This window comes from Nomascus leucogenys, chromosome 12 (assembly GCF_006542625.1).
Source record: "Nomascus leucogenys isolate Asia chromosome 12, Asia_NLE_v1, whole genome shotgun sequence".
NCBI lineage: Eukaryota > Metazoa > Chordata > Mammalia > Primates > Hylobatidae > Nomascus > Nomascus leucogenys.
The window spans coordinates 19136803-19157196 of record NC_044392.1 but is presented as its reverse complement, the minus strand read 5'-3'; the positions used below and the strand labels follow the sequence as shown (position 1 = coordinate 19157196).

Here is a 20394-nt window from a genome sequence, read left to right as displayed (position 1 = left end):
TACTGAAGCACCCAATTCACATTGTTAACTTTACTACTAAGTGTTTGTTGCTGTGTGTATTTTATTGCCCTTTTTCATGTATATCACAGTTGGAATAGAATGGAGAGAGGCAGTGTAGCATATTGGTTCAAAGTGTGTACTCCTATATCTCAAGTGTTAATGTCTTAAAATTACATCTTGAAAAAAATACATATATATATATATGTATATTTAGATGGCGTCTCTCTCTTTTGCCCAGGCTAGAGTGCAGTGGCATGATCTTGGCTCACTGCAACCTCCTCCTCCTGGTTTCAAGTAATTCTCCTGCCTCAGCCTCCCGAGTAGCTAAGGTCACAGGCATCTGCCACCATGCCCAGCTAATTTTTGTATTTTTAGTAGAGACAGGGTTTCACCACGTTGGCCAGGGCTGGTCTTGAACTGCTGACCTTAGGTGATCTGCTGACCTCGGTCTCCCAAAGTGCTGGGATTACGGGCATGAGCCATTGTGTCCAGCCTTGAATATATTTTTATATTATATTCCAGGGTGATTGTTACATTGAAAATAATATCTAAATTTTTCTTTTTTTGCTGAAATAAGTGACAAATAAATTAGTTTCATTTTCTTTCTTTTTTTTTTTTTTTTTTTCAGACAGAGTTTCACTCTTGTTGCCCAGGCTGGAGTGCAGTGGTGTGATCTTGGCTCACTGCAACCTCCACCTCCTGGGTTCAAGCGATTATCCTGCCTCAGCCTCCTGAGTAGCTGGGATTACAGCTGCCTGCCACCACACCTGGCTAATTTTTCTATCTTTAGCAGAGACAAGGTTTCACCAGGTTGGCCAAGCTGGACTTGAACTCCTGACCTGAGGTGATCTGCTGGCCCTGGCCTCCTGAAGTGCTGGGATTACAGGCATGAGCCACTGTGCCTGGCCCTAGTTTCATTTTCAAATGTTCATATGATTGATTTTCAAACACTAAGACTTGGTTGGAGGAATGGCTGGCAGTGTGAAATGTTAGGAAAAAGACCCACTGATTTTTGAAGTCACAAAGAATAGCGGTTCAAATTCACATTCAGCTCTACCACATAATAAAGCAATTTCTATACCCATAGAATTGATGTGAGCATGAAATAGAGTAACATGCACAGTACCTGGACCAGTGCCTCTGGTACTCAGTAAATGGTAGTTTCAGCTACTATAATGGCCTCTTATACCTTATTGATATCTTTATCATTATAACTATCACATTGTATCATACACATTTGTTTCTGGATATGACCTTTAGAGGACTGTGTTCCTTTCAGGCAAGACTATTGTGTCTTTATCTATCTTTTTATTTCTCCTGCAGAGGTTGCAAACTGGCAACCGCAAGATTATTTTATTTGCAACCAGTTTGGGTCCCAGCATGTTTTAAATGTGCACTGGTTGCCAACATTTAAAAGTTAGGAGGTTTCACATTTAAAATAAAATGAAACAGGATTCCTGACTTCTGGCATCTTGCAAAGAATCAGAAAATCCTGGTAATGCTGAACCCTACATTTTCTATGACAGCAATCAGCTAGTCTGGAGCAGCATCTGCCTCTTTGGATAGGACATGCTCTCTAATTTGCCATCGTCCCTAACATTCCAATATTGTATCCTCGAAACAAAGGCTGAATGCCATTTGCCCATCACATTTCATTCATTTGTGTTACTTACTGGGCTGCTCTAGAAATTTGCATTTTCGACTGCTGCTCTAGTGACTGCCAGAGAGTCTGGAACTCAAGGAAGCACTCAATAAATGTTTGTTGAATGGAAGAAAGAAGAACCATTAATATATACACACAGAAAATTTACCAGATTTACTTGAAAATGTGCAAGGTCTGGCTGGGCGCTGTGGCTCATGCCTGTAATCCCAGCGCTTTGGGAGGCCGAGCAGGCAGATCACCTGAGGTCAGGAGTTTGAGACCAGCCTGGCCAACATGGCGAAACCGTGTCTCTACTAAAAATACAAAAATTAGCCAGGTATGGTGGTGGGCACTTGTAATCCCAGCTACTTGGGAGGCTGAGACAGGAGAATCAATTGAACCCAGGAGGCAGAGGTTGCAGTGAGCCAAGATCGCGCCACTGCACTCCAGCCTGGGCAACAAAGAGTGAAACTGCATCTAAAATAAAATAAATAAAATAAAATAAAAAATAGTACAAGGTGACAGGGAGTTTAGCATTGCTCTAGCAATAGCTATTCTCATCTTTTCTTTTTCAATATGGAGTATGAAGCATGAGTGATAATGTTGGGGAATTGAGAGAATGATGCTCTGAAATAAGTGACTTTCATTGGCTGTGATTGCCAGGCTGTGACAATTTTCAAGGATAGACAATCTCAAATTTACTTATTACTGGCATAATGCAGTAAAACATGCCAAAAAATAAAATATGATCAAATGCAGTTGCCATTTATTTTGGACTGCATGACAATATCTATTCACTTGCACAAAACCATATAAACAACACCCACCTGTGTTTGAAGGCAAGGTATCTTTGATCAGAATCTCTGAAATATCCCTTTGAGTTAGCTATCACTATAGCAAACTTTATTAATTTGTACCTGACAGTAATTTAGGATTTATGATTATTTAGTTGAACTAAAGCATCTCCCAAATATATGAAGGAAGAGTTAGCCAAGTAAGTGAATAGTGTGAGTAACAATTTCTTTGGCAAGGAGTGAGGGGAGAGGGGATGATCTACAGAAAGAGAACAGAGTTTTCCAGTTTTAGTTTTTAGGGACGTGTCATGGTACAATAAAAAAAAAAAAATTGCCTTGGGGCCTGGAGCAGTGGCTCACGCCTGTAATCCCAGCACTTTGGGAGGCCAAGGCAGGTGGATCAGGAGGTCAGGAGTTCGAGACCAACCTGACCAACATGGTGAAACCCTGTCTCTACTAAAAATACAAAAAATTTAGCTGAGTGTGGTGGTGGACGCCTGTAACCCCAGCTACTTGGGAGGCTGAGGCAGGAGAATCACTTGCACCTGACTGGCAGAGGTTGCAGTGAGCCGAGATCATGCCACTGCACTCCAGCCTGGGCGACAGAGCAAGACTCCATGCCAAAAAAAAAAAAAAAGCCTCAGAGTCACATAGATTTCCTTTTGAATCCTGCTTCTGCTACTTACTTTGGAGAGTTTTGGACCCTCAGTTTATTTTTTAAAGAGAATAAAAGCTGCACTGAACTTGATGATGGTATTAGAGAATATATATGTAATGTATATATGTTACTTGACATTAAGTTTTAGAGAATATATATGTAGTGTATATGTGTAATGGATATATGAATATACCTAACAGAGCCTTTGCATTTTATGTTTTCTCTATCTGGAACACCCTTGGAACTTGTACCTTCTTCTTCAGATTTCAACCCATCTAAAATAAAGAATGACTGGCAAGAGTCTGTTATCACCCATCACAGCACGTATCTAACTCTGAAATTTATGAATTTATACATTCACTTAGTTCTTTTTGTTTCCTTCTGCCCTCACTCTCCCTTACCACCATGAGCATACTATAGAGTGAATATAAGTTCCATGAACACAGAGGCTTTGTCTATTTTAGTCACTACTACAAAATAATACCTTCCTCCTATTAGGTACTCAGTATGTATTTATTGCCTGCTGCACAACGGAATGAATGCTCATGAATTATTAGCACTCAGTGTACTTGTTAAACTTAGAATAGGTGTATCAGTTGCTTATACATTCATTGGGAAATTATTCTAGTCCTTTATTGGCAATACATTATGCATTTTCTTTTTTCTTTTTCTTTTCTTTTTTTTTTTTTTTTTGAGACAAAGTCTCGCTCTGTCCCCAGGCTGGAGTGCAGTGGCACGATCTTGGCCCACTGCAACCTCTGCCTCCCAGGTTCAAGCAATTCTCCTGCCTCAGCCTCCTGAGTAGCTGGGATTACAGGTGTGAACCACAACACCTGACTAATTTTTGTATTTTTAGTAGATACGGTGTTTCACCATGTTGGTCAGGCTGGTCTCGAACTCTGGACCTCAGGTAATCCACCTGCCTCAGCCTCCCAAAGTGCTGGGATTATAGGCACGAGCCACTGTGCACGGTCATTCTAAAATTTTTGTATTTTGCAGAGACAGGGTTTTGCCATGTTGCCCAGGCTGGTCTGGAACTCCTAAACTCAAGTGATCCACCCACCTCAGCCCCCAGAGTGCTGAGATTACAGACATGAACCACTGCACCCTGCCTCAGACTACTTTAAAATAACATTATTAAAAACAATAAAAGTATAATTTTGAAGAATTAATTTAACTGCAGTATTTCTACCTTTATAGTTCAAGGACTATAATGAAATAAGAATGAAGTGAAGCATGTATAAGTATCTAGTTTTTCAATAGTCTGTTTTTATGTTGCTCTATATTTTCTACTTTCTTAAGTAATATCAATATATTGTCCAATAGGGTCACTACTAGCTGTGAGTGGCAATTTAAACTTAAATTGCTGGCCAGGCGCTGTGGCTCATGCCTGTAATCCCAAGCCTTTGGGAGGTCGAGGTAGGCAGATTGTTTGAATCCAGGAGTTTGAGACCAGCCTGCACAACATGGCGAAATCCCATCACTACAAAAAAACAAACAAACAAAATACAAAAATCAGCTGGGTGATACCCTGTCCCTCCCCTATCTCACCCCCGGCTGCTCCAAATGTAAATAAAACATTTTTTTAAGTTTAATTTTTTTTTTTTTTTGGAGATGTAGTTTTGCTCTTGTTGCCCAGGCTGGAGTGCAATGGCGCAAACTCGGCTCACCACAACCTCCACCTCCCCTGTTCAAGTGATTCTCTTCCCTCAGCCTCCCAAGTAGCTGGAATTACAGGCATGCGCCACCACGCCTGGCTTATTTCGTGTTTTTAGTAGAGACGAGGTTTCTGCATGTTGGTCTTGCTGGTCTCGAACTCCCGACCTCAAGTGATCCGCCCGCCTCGGCCTCCCAAAGTGCTGGGATTACAGGCGTGAGCCACTGCGCCCGGCCTAAAGTTTAAAATTTTATCCCTCAGTCAGACTAGCTACATTTCAAGTGCTCAGTAGCCATATGTGGTTAGTGGCCACTGTATTGGACAGCACAAAGAACATTTTTATCTTCATAGAAAATTCTGTTTGCTCTTATAGATTATTACATACACAATTACTTATCCTTTATTTTGCTACATTATCATTAGAGTTTTTGTTTGTAACTTGATAATGCAGTTTCATATGTCCTAGAAATACTAACTTTTGCTTTCTTGAAATCTTATTTTCCCCCAATTTTTTTTATCAACTATATGCTTAAATCAACATTTTTTTCCTTTGTTGTTCCATTAAGATAGTCAACATCTGACAATTTTTACCTCAAAACTTTTAAGTTCTGTGATCAATACAGTCAAAGTAATGCCTCTAGGTATTATTCATTTTTAAGACAACACAGTCTATGACAGTGTCTGTCCATGTGCCTTTTTTACCATGTACAGTGAAAAACTACTTATTAAATGGTGATTTTCCCCCTTTTATCTTATTAAGTAAATTATATGGTCTTTTTTTTATGGAAGCCTCCATAGTTAGAGATGTAAAACAGCAATTTCTTGGTTCTATAGCATGACATAGTTCAGAGCTGAGATTAGAGAAACCCCGTAGAGTTGTTAATACTTGAGGGCATCCCCAACTAGAAAAGTATGTGAATTTAGGCATGGGAGGAAGGAAGGATCTGCTTTAAATTTAGTGTAGGGTCACTGAGTCTTAATGATAGATTAAACAAGGGAGGTAGAATAATGAATAGGGGTATACTGTGTGTAGCACTAATACCAGAAGTCCATGGTTTGTGGCGGTTTTTTAATGTCCTTTCCCATATGGTTTTGAATAGAGCAGGTTATGGCAGGGATGAGCTAAGGAATAGCTTTGTTAATGGATAAATAGGAGTAATTTTTTAACAGGAGACTTCAGGCAGTTTATTCAGAATGCCTCCTTATTTAATGAATCATGTGGTTAAATTTTTTTTCCTGATCTTAATAATACATTAAGTGGGATTGCTAAGGTATTTGTGGTATTTTCTTTCTAAAATAGCTATATCTACATTTCAGAGCCAGCCGTAACAGTGAATCCTTGGGTTGGGTTTTACTTTCTTAATTAAAGGCCAGTCGTATAGAGCTTTTGAGCATTGGCAGCATCAGTCCTTAGGGTTTGGTGTGCAGTATTAGACTTTCTTTCGTAGTGTCAATTCATTTGATACGATTTAATTAAATTGTCATTTGGAGCCAGTTTCCAACTCTACTGTATTCACCTAAACTTAACTAGGTGTGTAATTTTGGTGACTTTACTCTTACAACTTTGCTCATGGCCAAGGCAGCTACTTTTCTTAAGATAGGCTTTCTGCCCCCCCACCTACAAATCTCTGAGAGTAATGCTGAAAGCTGATCTTGCAAAGTAGCAAGTTAGACTCAGATAACCTGATCAGACACACTTTTAAGTATCTCTCAGGGCTGTTCTTTGGAGGAGCTTACTTAATATTTCCTAAAGGAGCGGTTAAGTAGGTTGTCTGGTGCGTTAGTTATGCAGAGAGAAGGGAAATGTAACTCTCCTGACTCCAGGGCCCCAAATGCAAACACTGGCCTAGTTGTTCCCAAACTTTCTTCTTGATGTGGATGACTTGAATGGTTTATTTTCACTTGATGAGCCACACCCCCAGGCCACTTTAGTATTCATGGCAGACCCCAACACTAAGTCCCTTTGTTGTCTTTGTTTTTTGCATTTTTTTGTTAACTAGAAAAGATAAAATTATGAGAGACGTGATTATAGACTGAGGTTCTGTTGCTGATGGTTCCCACCACTTTTTTCACATCTCAGAGAAAGGCAAAGGCCTGGATGGGCAACAGAAAACAGCAAAGCAAACATAAACATCACATCACGTCTGAGCATCAATGTGGTGCTACCAGAGTGGGAAGGGATATAGTCATTATCAAAATATAAAGATGGTTCTTTGCCAAAAGCATTAACATTGTCAGCATTTTAAAAAGTTTGAAGCTTGCTGTAGAAGCAATGGTCTTTTCTTTAAGGAAAAAAAATGTTTTCTTGAAGAAAAGGAAAATGGATTAAGAATTTTAAAAATCTACATTATTGTTCTGACCTAGACATTAACTAAGTGAATGACATTTAGGCAAGTAGCTTAATTTGTCTGTGTTTGCGCATTTGTGCACTTGTGTTTTTTAAATCACATGAAATAAAAAGGAAGTGCAATTCTATAAAAAACAAGTGGGCAGAGTAGATTAATGGCACTGTTCTACATTGTCTTCCTTATAGATGCAGTTTTAGTTTAGAACTTACAGAGGTTACAAATAAGACACAGCTGTTTCTGATAAGAGTTTCACTTGTCCAGATCAAAAGCATAGAAGAGAAGTTGGCAAGAGTGCCCAACTGTGGAGAGAAAGAAAACTAGATTAACAGGATAGGGCATAATTGATTTACTGTCCATTGGCCAAGTAGAAGTAGCAGGCCCATAGTGTGAATATCTTCATATTCTTTTATTCCAGCCAAAATCCTTACTAATGTAAGGGGTGAAGGAGACTCAGAAGGCATTGGCCAAAAGTGTATAGGAGGAAGAGCCTTGGTAACTCTCATGATAAAGTTTAACTATTTTAATATGCTCTTCTCCTTTATCCTTGATTTGTTTTCCTTGGAAATTTTTTATCTTGCCATCTTTCCCAGATGTGTGTGACACCAGGAACTCTGCCCCCTTTCTGTGAAGCATTCAATTGTTGAAACAATAACAAGTTGCTATTCGTTCTGGCAGTTGTTCTTCCTCTACAGCACTTAAAAGTACAAAGTGGACAGACTGTAACTGCATTATCCATTGCAGCACAGCAGCTGTGAAAAGGCTCATTTGCTCTCATAACAGGGGCTTTGCCCATAGTTGGTCACATGTTACTAGTTGTTGTTGTTGTTGTTTTGAGATGGAGTCTCGCTCTGTCACCCAGACTGGAGTGCAGTGGTGTGGCCTCGGCTCACTACAACCTCTGCCTCCTGGGTTCAAGCGATTCTCCTGCCTCAGCCTCCCGAGTAGCTGGGATTACAGATGTGTGCCACCATGCCTGGCTAATTTTAGTGTTTTTAGTAGAGATGGAGTTTCACCATGTTGGCCAGGCTGGTCTCAAACTTCTTACCTCAGGTGATCCGCCCGCCTCGGCCTCCCAAAGTGTTGGGATTACAGGTGTGAGCCACTGCACCCCACCCACTTGTTACTACTTAATGACCACTGTTTAGAATTAAGTACAAATGGTTTCATAGAAGATTCATACACATTACAATTATAAAAGTGTCCAGTGGCCAGGCACAGTGGCTTACAACCTGTAATCCCAGCACTTTGACGGGGCTGAGGTGGGAGGATTGCTTGAGTCCAGGGGTTTGAGACCAGCCTGGGCAAAATAATGATACTTCCTCTCTACAAAAAGTTGAAAAATTACCCAGGTGTGGTGGTATGCATCTGTAGTCACTCAGAAGGCTGAGTTGGGAAGATCTTATCAGCCCAGGAGATCCAGGCTGCAGTGAGCTGTGATGGCCCCACTCCACTCCAACTGGGTGACAGAGTAAGACACTGTCTCAACACAAAAAAGTGTCCAGTGGACAGCCAGGCGCAGTTGCTCACGCCTGTAATCCCAGCAGTTTGGGAGGCCAAGGCGGGCAGATCACCTGGTCTTTTATTTTTTTTTTGAGATGGAGACTCGCTGTGTTACCCAGGCTGGAATGCAGTGGTGCGATCTGGGCTCACTGCAACCTCTGCCTCCCAGGTTCAAGCAATTCTTGTGTCTCACCTCCTGAGTAGCTGGGATTACAGGATGCACAACCACGCCTAGCTAATTTTTGTATTTTTAGTAGAGACAGGGTTTCACCATGTTAGCCAGACTGGTGTCGAACTCCTGACCTCAAGTGATCCGCCCACCTTGACCTCCCAAAATGCTGGGATTAAGGGCGTGAGCCTCTGCACCTGGCCTGGTCTTTTTTCTATGCATACATATGGTATGCATACATATGTACCTATGTTTATACACACATAACTTAAACAGAGATGCATATTATTTTGTAACCTGGTTTTTAAAAAGATCATGTAACAACTTTTTATATAACCAAGTATTCTTCCACATTAGGGGTCAGCAAATTTGTTTCTGGGAAGAGACAGATAATTCTTATTCTGGGCTTTTTAGGCCATGCAGTCTCTGTTGCATCTACTCAACTCTGCTATCTTGGTAGTGTAAAAACAGCCAGAGAAAATATGTAAACAAATGGATGTGGCTGTGTTCCAGTGTAACTTTATGGACAGAAACCGACAGTAGACTGAATTTGACCTCTGGGCTGTGCTTTGCTGATGCTGGTTCATCACTTTAATAACTGCACAGTATTTTATTTATTTAACTGTTCCATTATTGGATATTATGCCAATTTTGTGTTTTGATATGATTTTGTGTGATGATAAACAAGGCTGCAGTGAATATCCTTGTAGCGAAATATTTGGTTACAGGTGTGATTATGTCTTTAAGATTAACTAGTATATTGCTTCTGACGTTGTATCAGATTGTCTACTAAAATTCAGATTTAAAAATCAAAACATTTCAGGTCCACAGTATTTCTTGATTTATGTGTCCAATCTTTAAAGTATTATATAAAATTGAATTTCACAAAATGGTGTTAGGTTAAAGTAAAATTCCTAAAAATGTTTCTATAATTGTTTCAGTTATTTCTAAAATTGACTTTGGGCTTTTAATTGGTGCTTTCCTTCCTGGAAAGAATTATAAATTGATTAATTTACTTGATTTTTAAATGAGATGTTAAGAGCTTTTATTGAGTGATTGTTATTTATTGCAGGCTGTAAGAAACATTTTTTTCATATTATTTACTAAGCCATTAAATAATTGGAAAAGTATTGTTCCCTCACTGTTTCCATAAAGTGTACAGAGGAAATATTGCCCTTCGTGACAAGGTCTTGTTAGGAAACTAACCTATTTCTTTTGGGCCTTGTTTCAGCTAGCCTATGAAAGGAAAACATAACCTGTTTGTTTGTTTATTTGAGACAGAGTCTCACTCTGTCGCCCAGTCTGGAGTGCAGTAGCGTGATCTCAACTCACTGCAAGCTCCGCCTCCTGGGTTCACGCTATTCTCCCGCCTCAGCCTCCTGAGTAGCTGGGACTACAGGCACCTGCCACCACTCCTGGCTAATTTTGTTTTTGTATTTTTAGTAGAGATAGGGTTTCACCGTGTTAGCCAGGATGATCTCGATCTCCTGACCTCGTGATCTGCCCGCCTTGGCCTCCCAAAGTGTGGGGATTACAGGCATGAGCCACCGCACCCAGCCTACTGTTTAGTTGTTTTATATGGCTCAAACATAGTTCTCTAGTGGTTAGGGACATTTCTTCAGTTTATCTGACATATATAGATATCTTCCAAGTTTATTTAGGTCATTTATTGTGAGTTTGCAGGTTTACTGCAAGTTCCAAATATGTATTATGACCAGGAAGCAGTCACACTTAAGCTTGAGACAGAAAAACTAAAGATTGGCCGGGCGCAGTGGCTCACGCCTGTAATCCCAGCACTTTGGGAAGCTGAGGCAGGCAGATCACGAGGTCAAGAGATCGAGAGCATCCTGGCCAACATGGTGAAACCTCGTCTCTACTAAAAACACAAAAATTAGCTGGGCATGGTGGCACATGCCTGTAATCCCAGCTACTCGGGAGTCTGAGGCAGGAGAATTGCTTGAACCCCAGAGGCAGTAGTTGCAGTGAGCCAAGATCGCGTCACTGCACTCCAGCCTGGTGGCAGAGCAAGACTCTGTCTAAAAAAAGAAAAAAAAAAAGATTAACAGATTTTCAATTAGCAGAAATTTAGATTAAACTAAGAATGCAATGAAGTCTGTAGTAAAGAGGTAGTATCTTCTCTCATTAATTTCTTAGGCTAATAAAATCACATCATCCAAATGAAATTGCAACATTTTTAGAATTTCTGTAAAAAATCATTATTAATTATATTTATTCTCAAAAGTGACTGGCCACCTTAGGCAGAGTTCAAAGAATTTTAGTATCAGTAAACTCGAGAGGCATAGCTATCTAGAAGAGTCTATATATTATTTGCACATTCTAAAGCGGTGCTTCTGGCCAGGCGTGGTGGCTCACACCAGTAATCCTAGCACTTTAGGAGGCCAGGGTGGGTGGATCACAAGGTCAGGAGTTCGAGACCAGCCTGGCCAATACGGTGAAACCCTGCCTCTATTAAAAAAATAGAAAAATTAGCCGGGTGTGGTGGCATGCGCCTGTAGTCCCAGGTACTCGGGAGGCTGAGGCAGAAGAATCGCTTGAACCTGGGAGGCGGAGGTTGCAGTGAGCTGAGATTGTGCCACTGCACTCCAGCCTGGGCGACAGAGAGAGACTCTGTCTCAAAAAAAAAAAAAAAAAAAAAAAAAAAATTGAAATTAAAAATTTTTTAAAAAGCAGTGCTTCTTAAAACTTATCTTGGTAAGAGTTATCTAAAGAGCTTGTTAAAACACAGATTGCTGGGCACCCAGAGTGTTCTATACACTAGGTCTGTGGTGGGGCCCATGAATTTGCATTTCTGATAGTTTCCAGGTGATACTAATACCTGGTCCAGCCACCCTCTTTAAGAACCACTGTTGTAGAAAAATAACCTTTTTTTTTCTTTTTCAGTTATAATTTTAATCCCTGCAACTTCACAGTTTCTATAAACTTTTGTTTTTCAGAAAGCTTCTAAAATTTAGCTTCTTTTTAATTTGTGAAATATGTTTATCTTTTCTCATCTATAAACATTTTCTTAGCACTTTAGGAATTGTCTTTTATCTTAAAATCCAGGTTTGACCTTTTACCAAAGATACAAATTCATGGCCGGGCAGTGGCTCACACCTGTAATCCCAGGACTTTGGGAGGCCAAGGCGGGCGGATCACGAGGTCAGGAGATGGAGACCATCCTGTGAATGGTGAAACCCCATCTCTACTAAAAATACAAAAAATTAGCCGGGCGTGGTGGTGGGTGCCTGTAGTCCCGGCTACTCGGGAGGCTGAGGCAGGAGAATGACGTGAACCTGGGAGGCGGCGCTTGCAGCAGTGAGCCAAGATCGTGCCGCTGCACTCCAGCCTGGCAACAGAGCGAGACTCCGTCTCAAAAAAAAAAAAAAGATACAAATTCATTTTAATAAATGTGTGATTATTAGTTGTTACTTTAAATAATATCTAACTGCAATTGTCAAGTTGCTTTCACTCACATCCCTTTTAGTATAGGAAATTACGAACATAACCATGTTACCTATGGAAGTGTTAAATCTTATGCTGGGTAGTGTTTCAGGATGGCCAAAATCCATCTCCAACTTAATATATTTAAATTAGTTTCCATATTTGGTTAACTTTACTATCATCATCCTAGTAATCTCTTAGAAAGGCAATTGTCAAATTTCTTTATAGCCAAGTAAGAGTTGAAATAAGTTTTTAAAGTATGGTACAAAGCAAAACTAAGTTACAGTTATTAGAATGAAGAATTCATTTAGAGGCAAAAGATTTTTTAAAACTGCAGAATACAGTCAATTCAAAGCCTGACTGAAAGCAACTTCAATTTTATAGATTTCTTGAAACAGATCTTCACTGTTTTCTGGAAAGATAGTATTTGAGAAAAAGAAATGTCTCCAGTTACTGTTTTTATGAGAAGAGAATAGCTTGGTCTTTTTAATGGTTAATGAGAAGAAGTAATAGTTAAACACTTAGAGCATTGATTTCTGATTTGAATTCTCCAACACAGGCCAGCCCTGGGGGAAGGGGGAAGAAAAAAAAGCTTGCTAATTAACATTTGATTACTGATGCCACCTTCTCATTCCCCTTGCACCATCCGGTTTCAAGCGTTTTTTGTTCAGAAAGGATTTTAAGGAGGGTTTTAACTTGCATCTTAGTAAAACAAATCCATGTGCAACTGCAACGTGTATACAATACTTTTAAAAACAAGAGAAAAAGAAGGCCTTAGGTATGAAGTATGTGTTCAGAACGCACTCTGAATCACTTCTGATTCAGAAGTGATTGCTTTCTTAACTATAAGCCTTTCAGAGTGCCAGTGATTGCTAGGATACTGGAATTAAGCCTAGTTTGTGTGCCTTATTTTGATTTAAACACACACACATACAAATACTTATTTGCTCAATGCAGTTATTTAACAAACTCTTAACCAGAACATCTGATAATGTGATGCACTGGGAGCTTAAGTTTGATATATTTAAAATTCGGTCTAAGCTCAGGTTTTCATATGACCAGAGTCCTTTTTCTTCTAAGAATGATAAAAGAATGAGATGGATGGCTGTAGTTTCAGGGTACTTTTTTGTAAGGACTGTACTATAATGTGCGATAGTATCTTAATTCAGAAAATCTAGAAACTAAAGCACTGATTACTGAACATTTTGTTTTCATATTTTGCCATAACAAAATGTTTGATATGTGAAGAATCGTGGGCCAGATTTCAAAAAATTTTAAATGTTGAGATAAATTAATAAAACTTGAAAACTATATCACTTAGTAGCATTCTGGCAAAATCATATAACCACTCTGATGACATTAGATTGATAAAATAGTTTTCTGGGAAACCAGTGTGACAGACTTTATTTTTAAATGAGATCTCATAAGGGGAAAATATTAATTAGTGTTTTTTAAAAGTGTAATAAAAGTAAATACTAAGATTCATGCAAAAGAAATACTAAAATGCTTATTATCTTTATTTCTCATGTGAAATTATTTGCCATTTTTCTTTTTGATGTCTGTTATATTTTTTCTATTGTTTCTCCATTTTGTAGCATTAATAGTTTTAAATTTTCTCTCATTACTTCCTTGTCTTGTATATATTTAGCACCTCTTTTCCTGTACCTAGGATTAACTCCAGTATTTTCATGAAATAGTAACATTTTGGAGCTTTGAAAATCGGAAATGATCATGTTTTATTCTCTTCTAAGGTGGAGTACATGAGGTCTCAGAATGGCTCCACCAATTTTCCCACAGTAACAGTTGAGCAGAACTAGGATTAGAAATCTAGTTCTCTGGCTGGGTAAGGTAGCTCGCCTGTAATTCCAGCACTTTGGGAGGTTAAGGTGGGCAGATCACAAGGTCAGGAGCTCGAGACTAGCCTGGCCAACATGGTGAAACCCCGTCTCTACTAAAAATACAAAAATTAGCCGGGTGTGGTGGCACATGCCTGTAATCCTAACTACTCAGGAGGCTGAGGCAGGAGAATCGCTTGAACCCAGGAGGTGGAGGTTGCAGTGAGCCGAGAACCTACTGCACTCTGGCCTGGGCGACAGAGCAAGACTGTCTTGGAAAAAAAAAAAAAGAAATCTAGTTCTCTGCCTCGAGGTATGCCGCAACACCTTAAACTTTGTGACTTTTTTATTAGTTTGCTTTCACGAGAATAATACCTGAATGACATTTAAAATTCCCTAAAAGTTTTTCAATAGTTTGATCGATATTTAGCTCACAAGGAATGGTTTTATTATAACTGAGAATGTTATCTACTGAATTTTGTATTTTTCAATTTAAAAATAGTTTAGAACAACTCATTTGAGGCTAATCTGAGCTTCATGGTTTAGCCTTTAGCAGAGCAACTTTTCCTAAGAATTACTTTCCTAAGAAATTATGATGACATTTAACTAAAAAATAAAACTGTTTGAAAATTTAAATGAATCAAAAGAAAAGTTTGTGGGAGATGAATATGTTATGAAGGTACTTTATAATTTTATATTGAGTAGGTTATAATGAAATGATCTTTTCCCCAGTGCTGTGTTTAGGATTGAAATTCCCACAGACATTGAGGAGGTATGAAGTTTGAAGTAGAGATTATTACTTAGTTTTTCACATTAATTATAGTATATAAACAGGTGTTTATTAGCAATGACAAATTATAAGGAAACAAATCAGTACCATGTTAATTCTATACTATTAAAAGTTAATCTGATTTATATATTTTCTCAGTTGCAAACGATTGTCTTATCTGAAACAATATGGAAGAAATTATACCTTTAGAAAATCTTGAATGCAAATTAGAAAATCTGTTGTCAATCTAGAACTCTAGATCCAAATACAGTATAGTTTGTAATGTAAGTTTAATGTTCAGCTGGTAATCAAAGCATTTATTAAATTCCTTCTGAAATAATTGAAACATTTGCACGTAAAGCAAGAATTGAAAAGATTATGAAGGTTCAGCATGATCTTGAGCCAATGCTGATAAAAAAAAATGTGTAAGACAAAAAGGCCCTTAGGAAATGTTACCCTGTGAAGTGCCACTTGTCCTTAACTGGAGTTTAACACACTGTAAAGATGAAACTCCGTCAGAAGCAGCACAATATTGGCAGCTGAGCATGCCAGCCACTGCAACCCAGCCTGTGCGTGTGTTCTTTTTACTTCTCTAAAGTGCTCTCAAATCCCAAATCAATCAGTGTCCTTCCCTCTCTCTTTCTCACTTCCCTCTCCTCTTTCTTTCCCTATCTATTTCTCCCTGTCTCTTTACCCTCCATCTTCCTCTCTTCTCTTTCTTCCTTTTCCCTTTTCCCCTTCTTCTCCCTCTCTCTTCCCCCTCCCTCTTTCTTCCTCTTATTTCTTCATCTTCCCTCCTTCTCTGAAAGAACTGTGTCCTTCATCTGATCCATGATGACTTTAAATTCATCTGTATCATTTTATACAAAGCTGTATTTTATCGTTTAGGTTTCCTAGAATACTAACTTTTTTCAGAATCGTTTTTACGTGTTTTTTTTTGTGTACATTTTGGATTTTTTTTCTTCCTTGCAGGATTATGATTTCAATTTTTTATTAAATATAACCATCAATAAAGAAAATGGAATTGTAATATATTAGTAAAATCCCCACTCTTTTGATGCTTTTGCTATCTTATCACTTGTGCTTCGTCCATATACTGGTAACATCTACATATGGTAACAGCATTGGTATGCATGGAATTATTTTTGAAAAACACTAAATTGTTTAGTGATTGTGGTTCAACATAAGATTCTTTTAGTTTAAACTCAGAATACTCTGTGAATTTAGCCTTTGCATTGGAACAATCAAACATTAGCCTAATATGTTTTACATGGGACTCTCTCAGCCAAGTTCTGTCTGCATTAGCCAGTTTATTCTATGACAAGTTGCTTAACAGATGTCATTCTGGGGAGAACAATGAAGCCAAATACTTGTGCAATGGCTAACATTACTCTAACTTTGATCACTTTTGTTCAGCACATCAGTCTGGCGTTGTGCTTTATACCAACATAACACTATAGCCAGGACATGCTTTTCAGGCTTAGAATAGCAAAGGAATGTTATTCAATTCAGTGCAGTTACAGATGAGTTAATGAAAGAAGAAAATACTGTTTATTTCATAATACCTTACTGTTGTATTTTGGAATTAAGGTGGAATTTAAAGAATCCCACTCCAGAGTTATTTGTTTGTATACTTATAGTATTTGTGTATACTTTACAATGCTAGGGTAGCTTTGCCGCCTTTCCAAAAGGATGTAAATATTTGTCCTGCTTTTTTCAAAAATAGCTGATAAGGTTGGTTATATCTAGATAACATAATCAAAAATAATTTCAAGAAATTATTTTAAAGTAATAATTTCTTAATTATTTTAAGAAATAGTTTTAAGAAATTATTTTGTCTTGAAGCCTAAAGACTCCTCATACTCCCTCTTCTATCCTTCATCTTTTATTAGTGTAACACTCTAGGTTTGTGGAACACCTTTCTCGTTAAGAATACTAATGTTTAAAAATGACAAAATAATAACAGCTAGTGAAAGTGGTTAGAGGTTAACCCAATTGCATTTGGTTAAATTTTTGGGTTGATAATGACTGATAAAAATTTCAAAATGATGTGACTGACTATAAACAAAATGTTGCATGGTAGACTAGCCATTTGCTAAGAACCTCTAAAGAAAACCTGTTTGAATTGAGTACAGATCAAGCCATTCCTCAAGCTCCTCAGATCTCATTTACTAAGTCATTTTTCCACAGGTGTGAATTAGAGATAAAAATAGAGTGAGTTCTGTGTTTTTGTTTTATTTTTTGTTTCTCCTTTCCGTAGTGAACTTGTATCTCTATTTCACTGGAATGGTAACTTAGATAAGATTATGTATAAGAAACGGTAATGTGAAAACAAAATGCTATAATTGGACAACATGATACTTTAGGCTTCTGCATTTTTAAAACATAAATGCATGATGCTTGTTGAAGTATGAAGAAGCCTATTGAAGTCTTTGGGTTTTGTTTTGTTTTTTGAGACAGGGTGTCACTGTGTCACCCCGAGTTCAGTGGCACAGTCATGGCTCATTGCTGCCTCTATCTGCTGGGCTCAACTGATCTTCCCAGCTTGGCCTCCCAAAGGGTTGGGATTACAGGCATGAGACACCATGCCTGGCCTCAAGTCTTAACACAGAACATATGATGGGGAGCATTTCAATCCTAACTTCATTTGATACAGTAGGATAATAATGCCATAATTAACTTGAAGAATTAGTTAAAATGGATAATCTCTCCATTATTATGATTCGTTAATTTATTTGTGAATAAAAACTAAAATAGAAAAAAAAAAAAAACCTGAAGAGAGACATACTGCTTTTTTCTTTTTTTTGAGACAGGGTCTCACTCTGTCTGCCAGGTGGGAGTGCAGTGGCGTGATCATGGCTCACTGTATCCTCAACTTCCTGGACTCAAGGAATCCTCCCTCCTCAGCTTCCTGTGTAGTGGGGACTATAGGCATGAGCCACCACGCCTAGCTAATTTTGTTATTTTTTAGTAGAAATGGGGTCTCACTATGTTGCCCAGGCTCATCTTGAACTCCTGAGCTCAAGTGATCCTCATACCTTGACCTCCTAAAATGCTGGGATTACAGGTGTGAACCACCACGCCTAGTAACACTTCTTTTATTTTATTTTTATTTTTATTATTTTATTTCGAGACAGAGTCTCGCACTGTTGCCCAGGCTGGAGTGCAGTGGTACGATCTCAGCTCACTGCAACCTCCGCCTCCTGGGTTCAAGCCATTCTCCTGCCTCAGCTTCCTGAGTAGCTGGGATTACAAGCACGTGCCACCACACCTGGCTAATTTTTGTATTTTTCATAGAGACAAGGTTTCGCCATGTTGGCCAGGCTGGTCTTGAAATCCTGACCTCAAGTGATCTGCCCACCTGGGCTTCCCAAAGTGCTAGGATTACAGGTGTGAGCTACCATGCCTAGCCAACACTTCTTAATTACTGGCCGACGTAGGGTTTAACCTTCCAACACTTTATTCTGATAAGTTTACCTCCTTTCTTTTCAAAGTAAAAGGTATAATGTTACATGTTGGGAAAAATAGTTTCTCATCTTTAACGCATTTTTTGTATTTAATTTTCAGGAAGGGCCTATAGCTCTGATGTTAGTAAATATTACACGAAATGTTTTTAATTTGGATTGATTTCAAAAAAATAACGCGTGCTACTTTTTTTTTTTTTTTTTTTTTTGGTCGGTGGTAGGGAGATGGAGTCTCACTCTGTTGCCCAGGCTGGAGTGCAGTGGCGTGATCTCAGCTCGCCGCCACCTCCGCCTCCCGGATGCAAACGATTCTCCTGCCTCAGCCTCCCAAGTAGCTGGGATTATAGGCACTGCCACCATGCCTGGCTAATTTTTTGTATTTTTAGTAAAGATGGGGTTTCACCATGTTGGCCAGACTGGTCTCGAACTCCTGACCTCAGGTGATCCACCTGCCTTGGCCTCCCAAAGTCCTGGGATTACAGGTGTGAGCCACCATCCCCGGCCCTGTGCTACTTTAATAATAAGTTTCTGTATCTTTGAAACTTACATAAAAAATATAAAGACAATTTTAGGTTTTTCCTCCCCTGTCCCCCTTGCCCTGCAATAAAACCCCACTACCCTTCACTATTCCACATAGAAACTTGAAATGTATGTTTTTGGTTTTGAATCATTGTGCATTTTAACGATTAAATAAATTATAAAAATGTATAATTGTACTTTGCCCTTAGTGAATTGGGTGCCTGAAGTTTCTTGACTGAAAAGAAATGAAGTCAGCCAGGAGTTGAAAACAAGAGAGGAAGGATGTTTCTTAACTCTTATTTCATCTAGTCTTCATTGAGAATCTGCTTTTAAATTTGGTTTTGTTCTTTTTTACAAAATTTTTTGACTTGGGTTTTCATAGTTTCAAATTCTTGTTTTGAATCTAGAAGAAAACAGGAAATACACTGTATGTCTCATAAATTGATTGGAAACTATAAGTCATGTGAAAATTCTGTTTTAATTGTCCTGTTTCTTTCTTTTCATAGGTAAAGAGAAATGTGTATGACCTTACAAGTATCCCCGTTCGCCACCAATTATGGGAGGGCTGGCCAACTTCTGCTACAGACGACTCAGTAAGTGACAGTCAAATTTTCAGTTTTATATCATCCTTTCTCTTTTGCCACTTTAAGTCTAATTGGCTTTGATAATAAGCACAATCAGATGCTTTGAGTCTTCCATTGAAAGAATTATCTAGCCAGGCACAGTGGCTCACTCCTGTAATCCCAGCACTTTGGGAGGCTGAGGCGAGTGGATCACCTGAGGTCAGGAGTTTGAGACCAACCTGGCCAACATGGTGAAACCCTATCTCTATTGAAAACACAAAAATTAGCTGGGCATCATGGTGGGCGCCTCTAATCCCACTACTCAGGAGGTTGAGGTAAGAGAATCACTTGAACCTGGGAGGTGAAGGTTGCAGTGAGCTGAGATTGCGCCATTGCACTCCAGCCTGGGCGACAGAAGCGAAACTCCATCCCCCCCCAAAAAAAGAAATAATTATCTAAACCAAGCAATGTGAAAGTAAGAGAAGTTGTAATAATCTGAGTTCACTTTTAGAACAGATATCACAAGCCAAGCAGGTCAGCATTCTGTTGGTAATGTTACAGTATCAATGCAAGAATTTGATGCTGCTGGATTGACTTTGACTTAGTTTTTTTCTTGATGAGAAGAATATATTACTACTAATGAAATATTCAAGGCAAAAACATTTTCTTTCCTAAATTACAGGTAATTCAAAATCAAGCTAATCATTATATTTAATTTTAAAACTACCTTTTTCATAGTAGACTGATATTTAAAAAGTTAATTTTTATAGTTAACATTAATAGCTCTTTAATCTCAAACATACCCATAAATTTTGCTACCATAAGAAGCTGTAAGAAAATAGTCTGTCATTTTTACCCTTATTATATATTTTATAATGATTTCCCTATTGTAAATGTTTGAAGCCTTTCCTATCTCTGTCATTTCCACTCATTGTTGTTTTCTGTGAGAGTATATTTCATTATGTAAGGAGGCCATCTGAAATTCAGTTTTGGCCACTTTTCCCCATAAACTTGCTTGTTCTAACCAGATACCTA

General features: G+C 38.6%; 1 protein-coding gene across 1 annotated transcript in view; it reads left to right on the top strand.

Annotated features, from left to right (window-relative positions):
• Window positions 1-20394, top strand: part of FAF1 (Fas associated factor 1) — a 511769-nt gene that overhangs the window by 275534 nt on the left and 215841 nt on the right. Inside the window, exon 8 of the mRNA XM_030823889.1 lies at window positions 19303-19389. Within this exon, the coding sequence (XP_030679749.1) occupies window positions 19303-19389 (87 nt within the window). The remainder of the gene's footprint in view (window positions 1-19302; window positions 19390-20394) is intronic.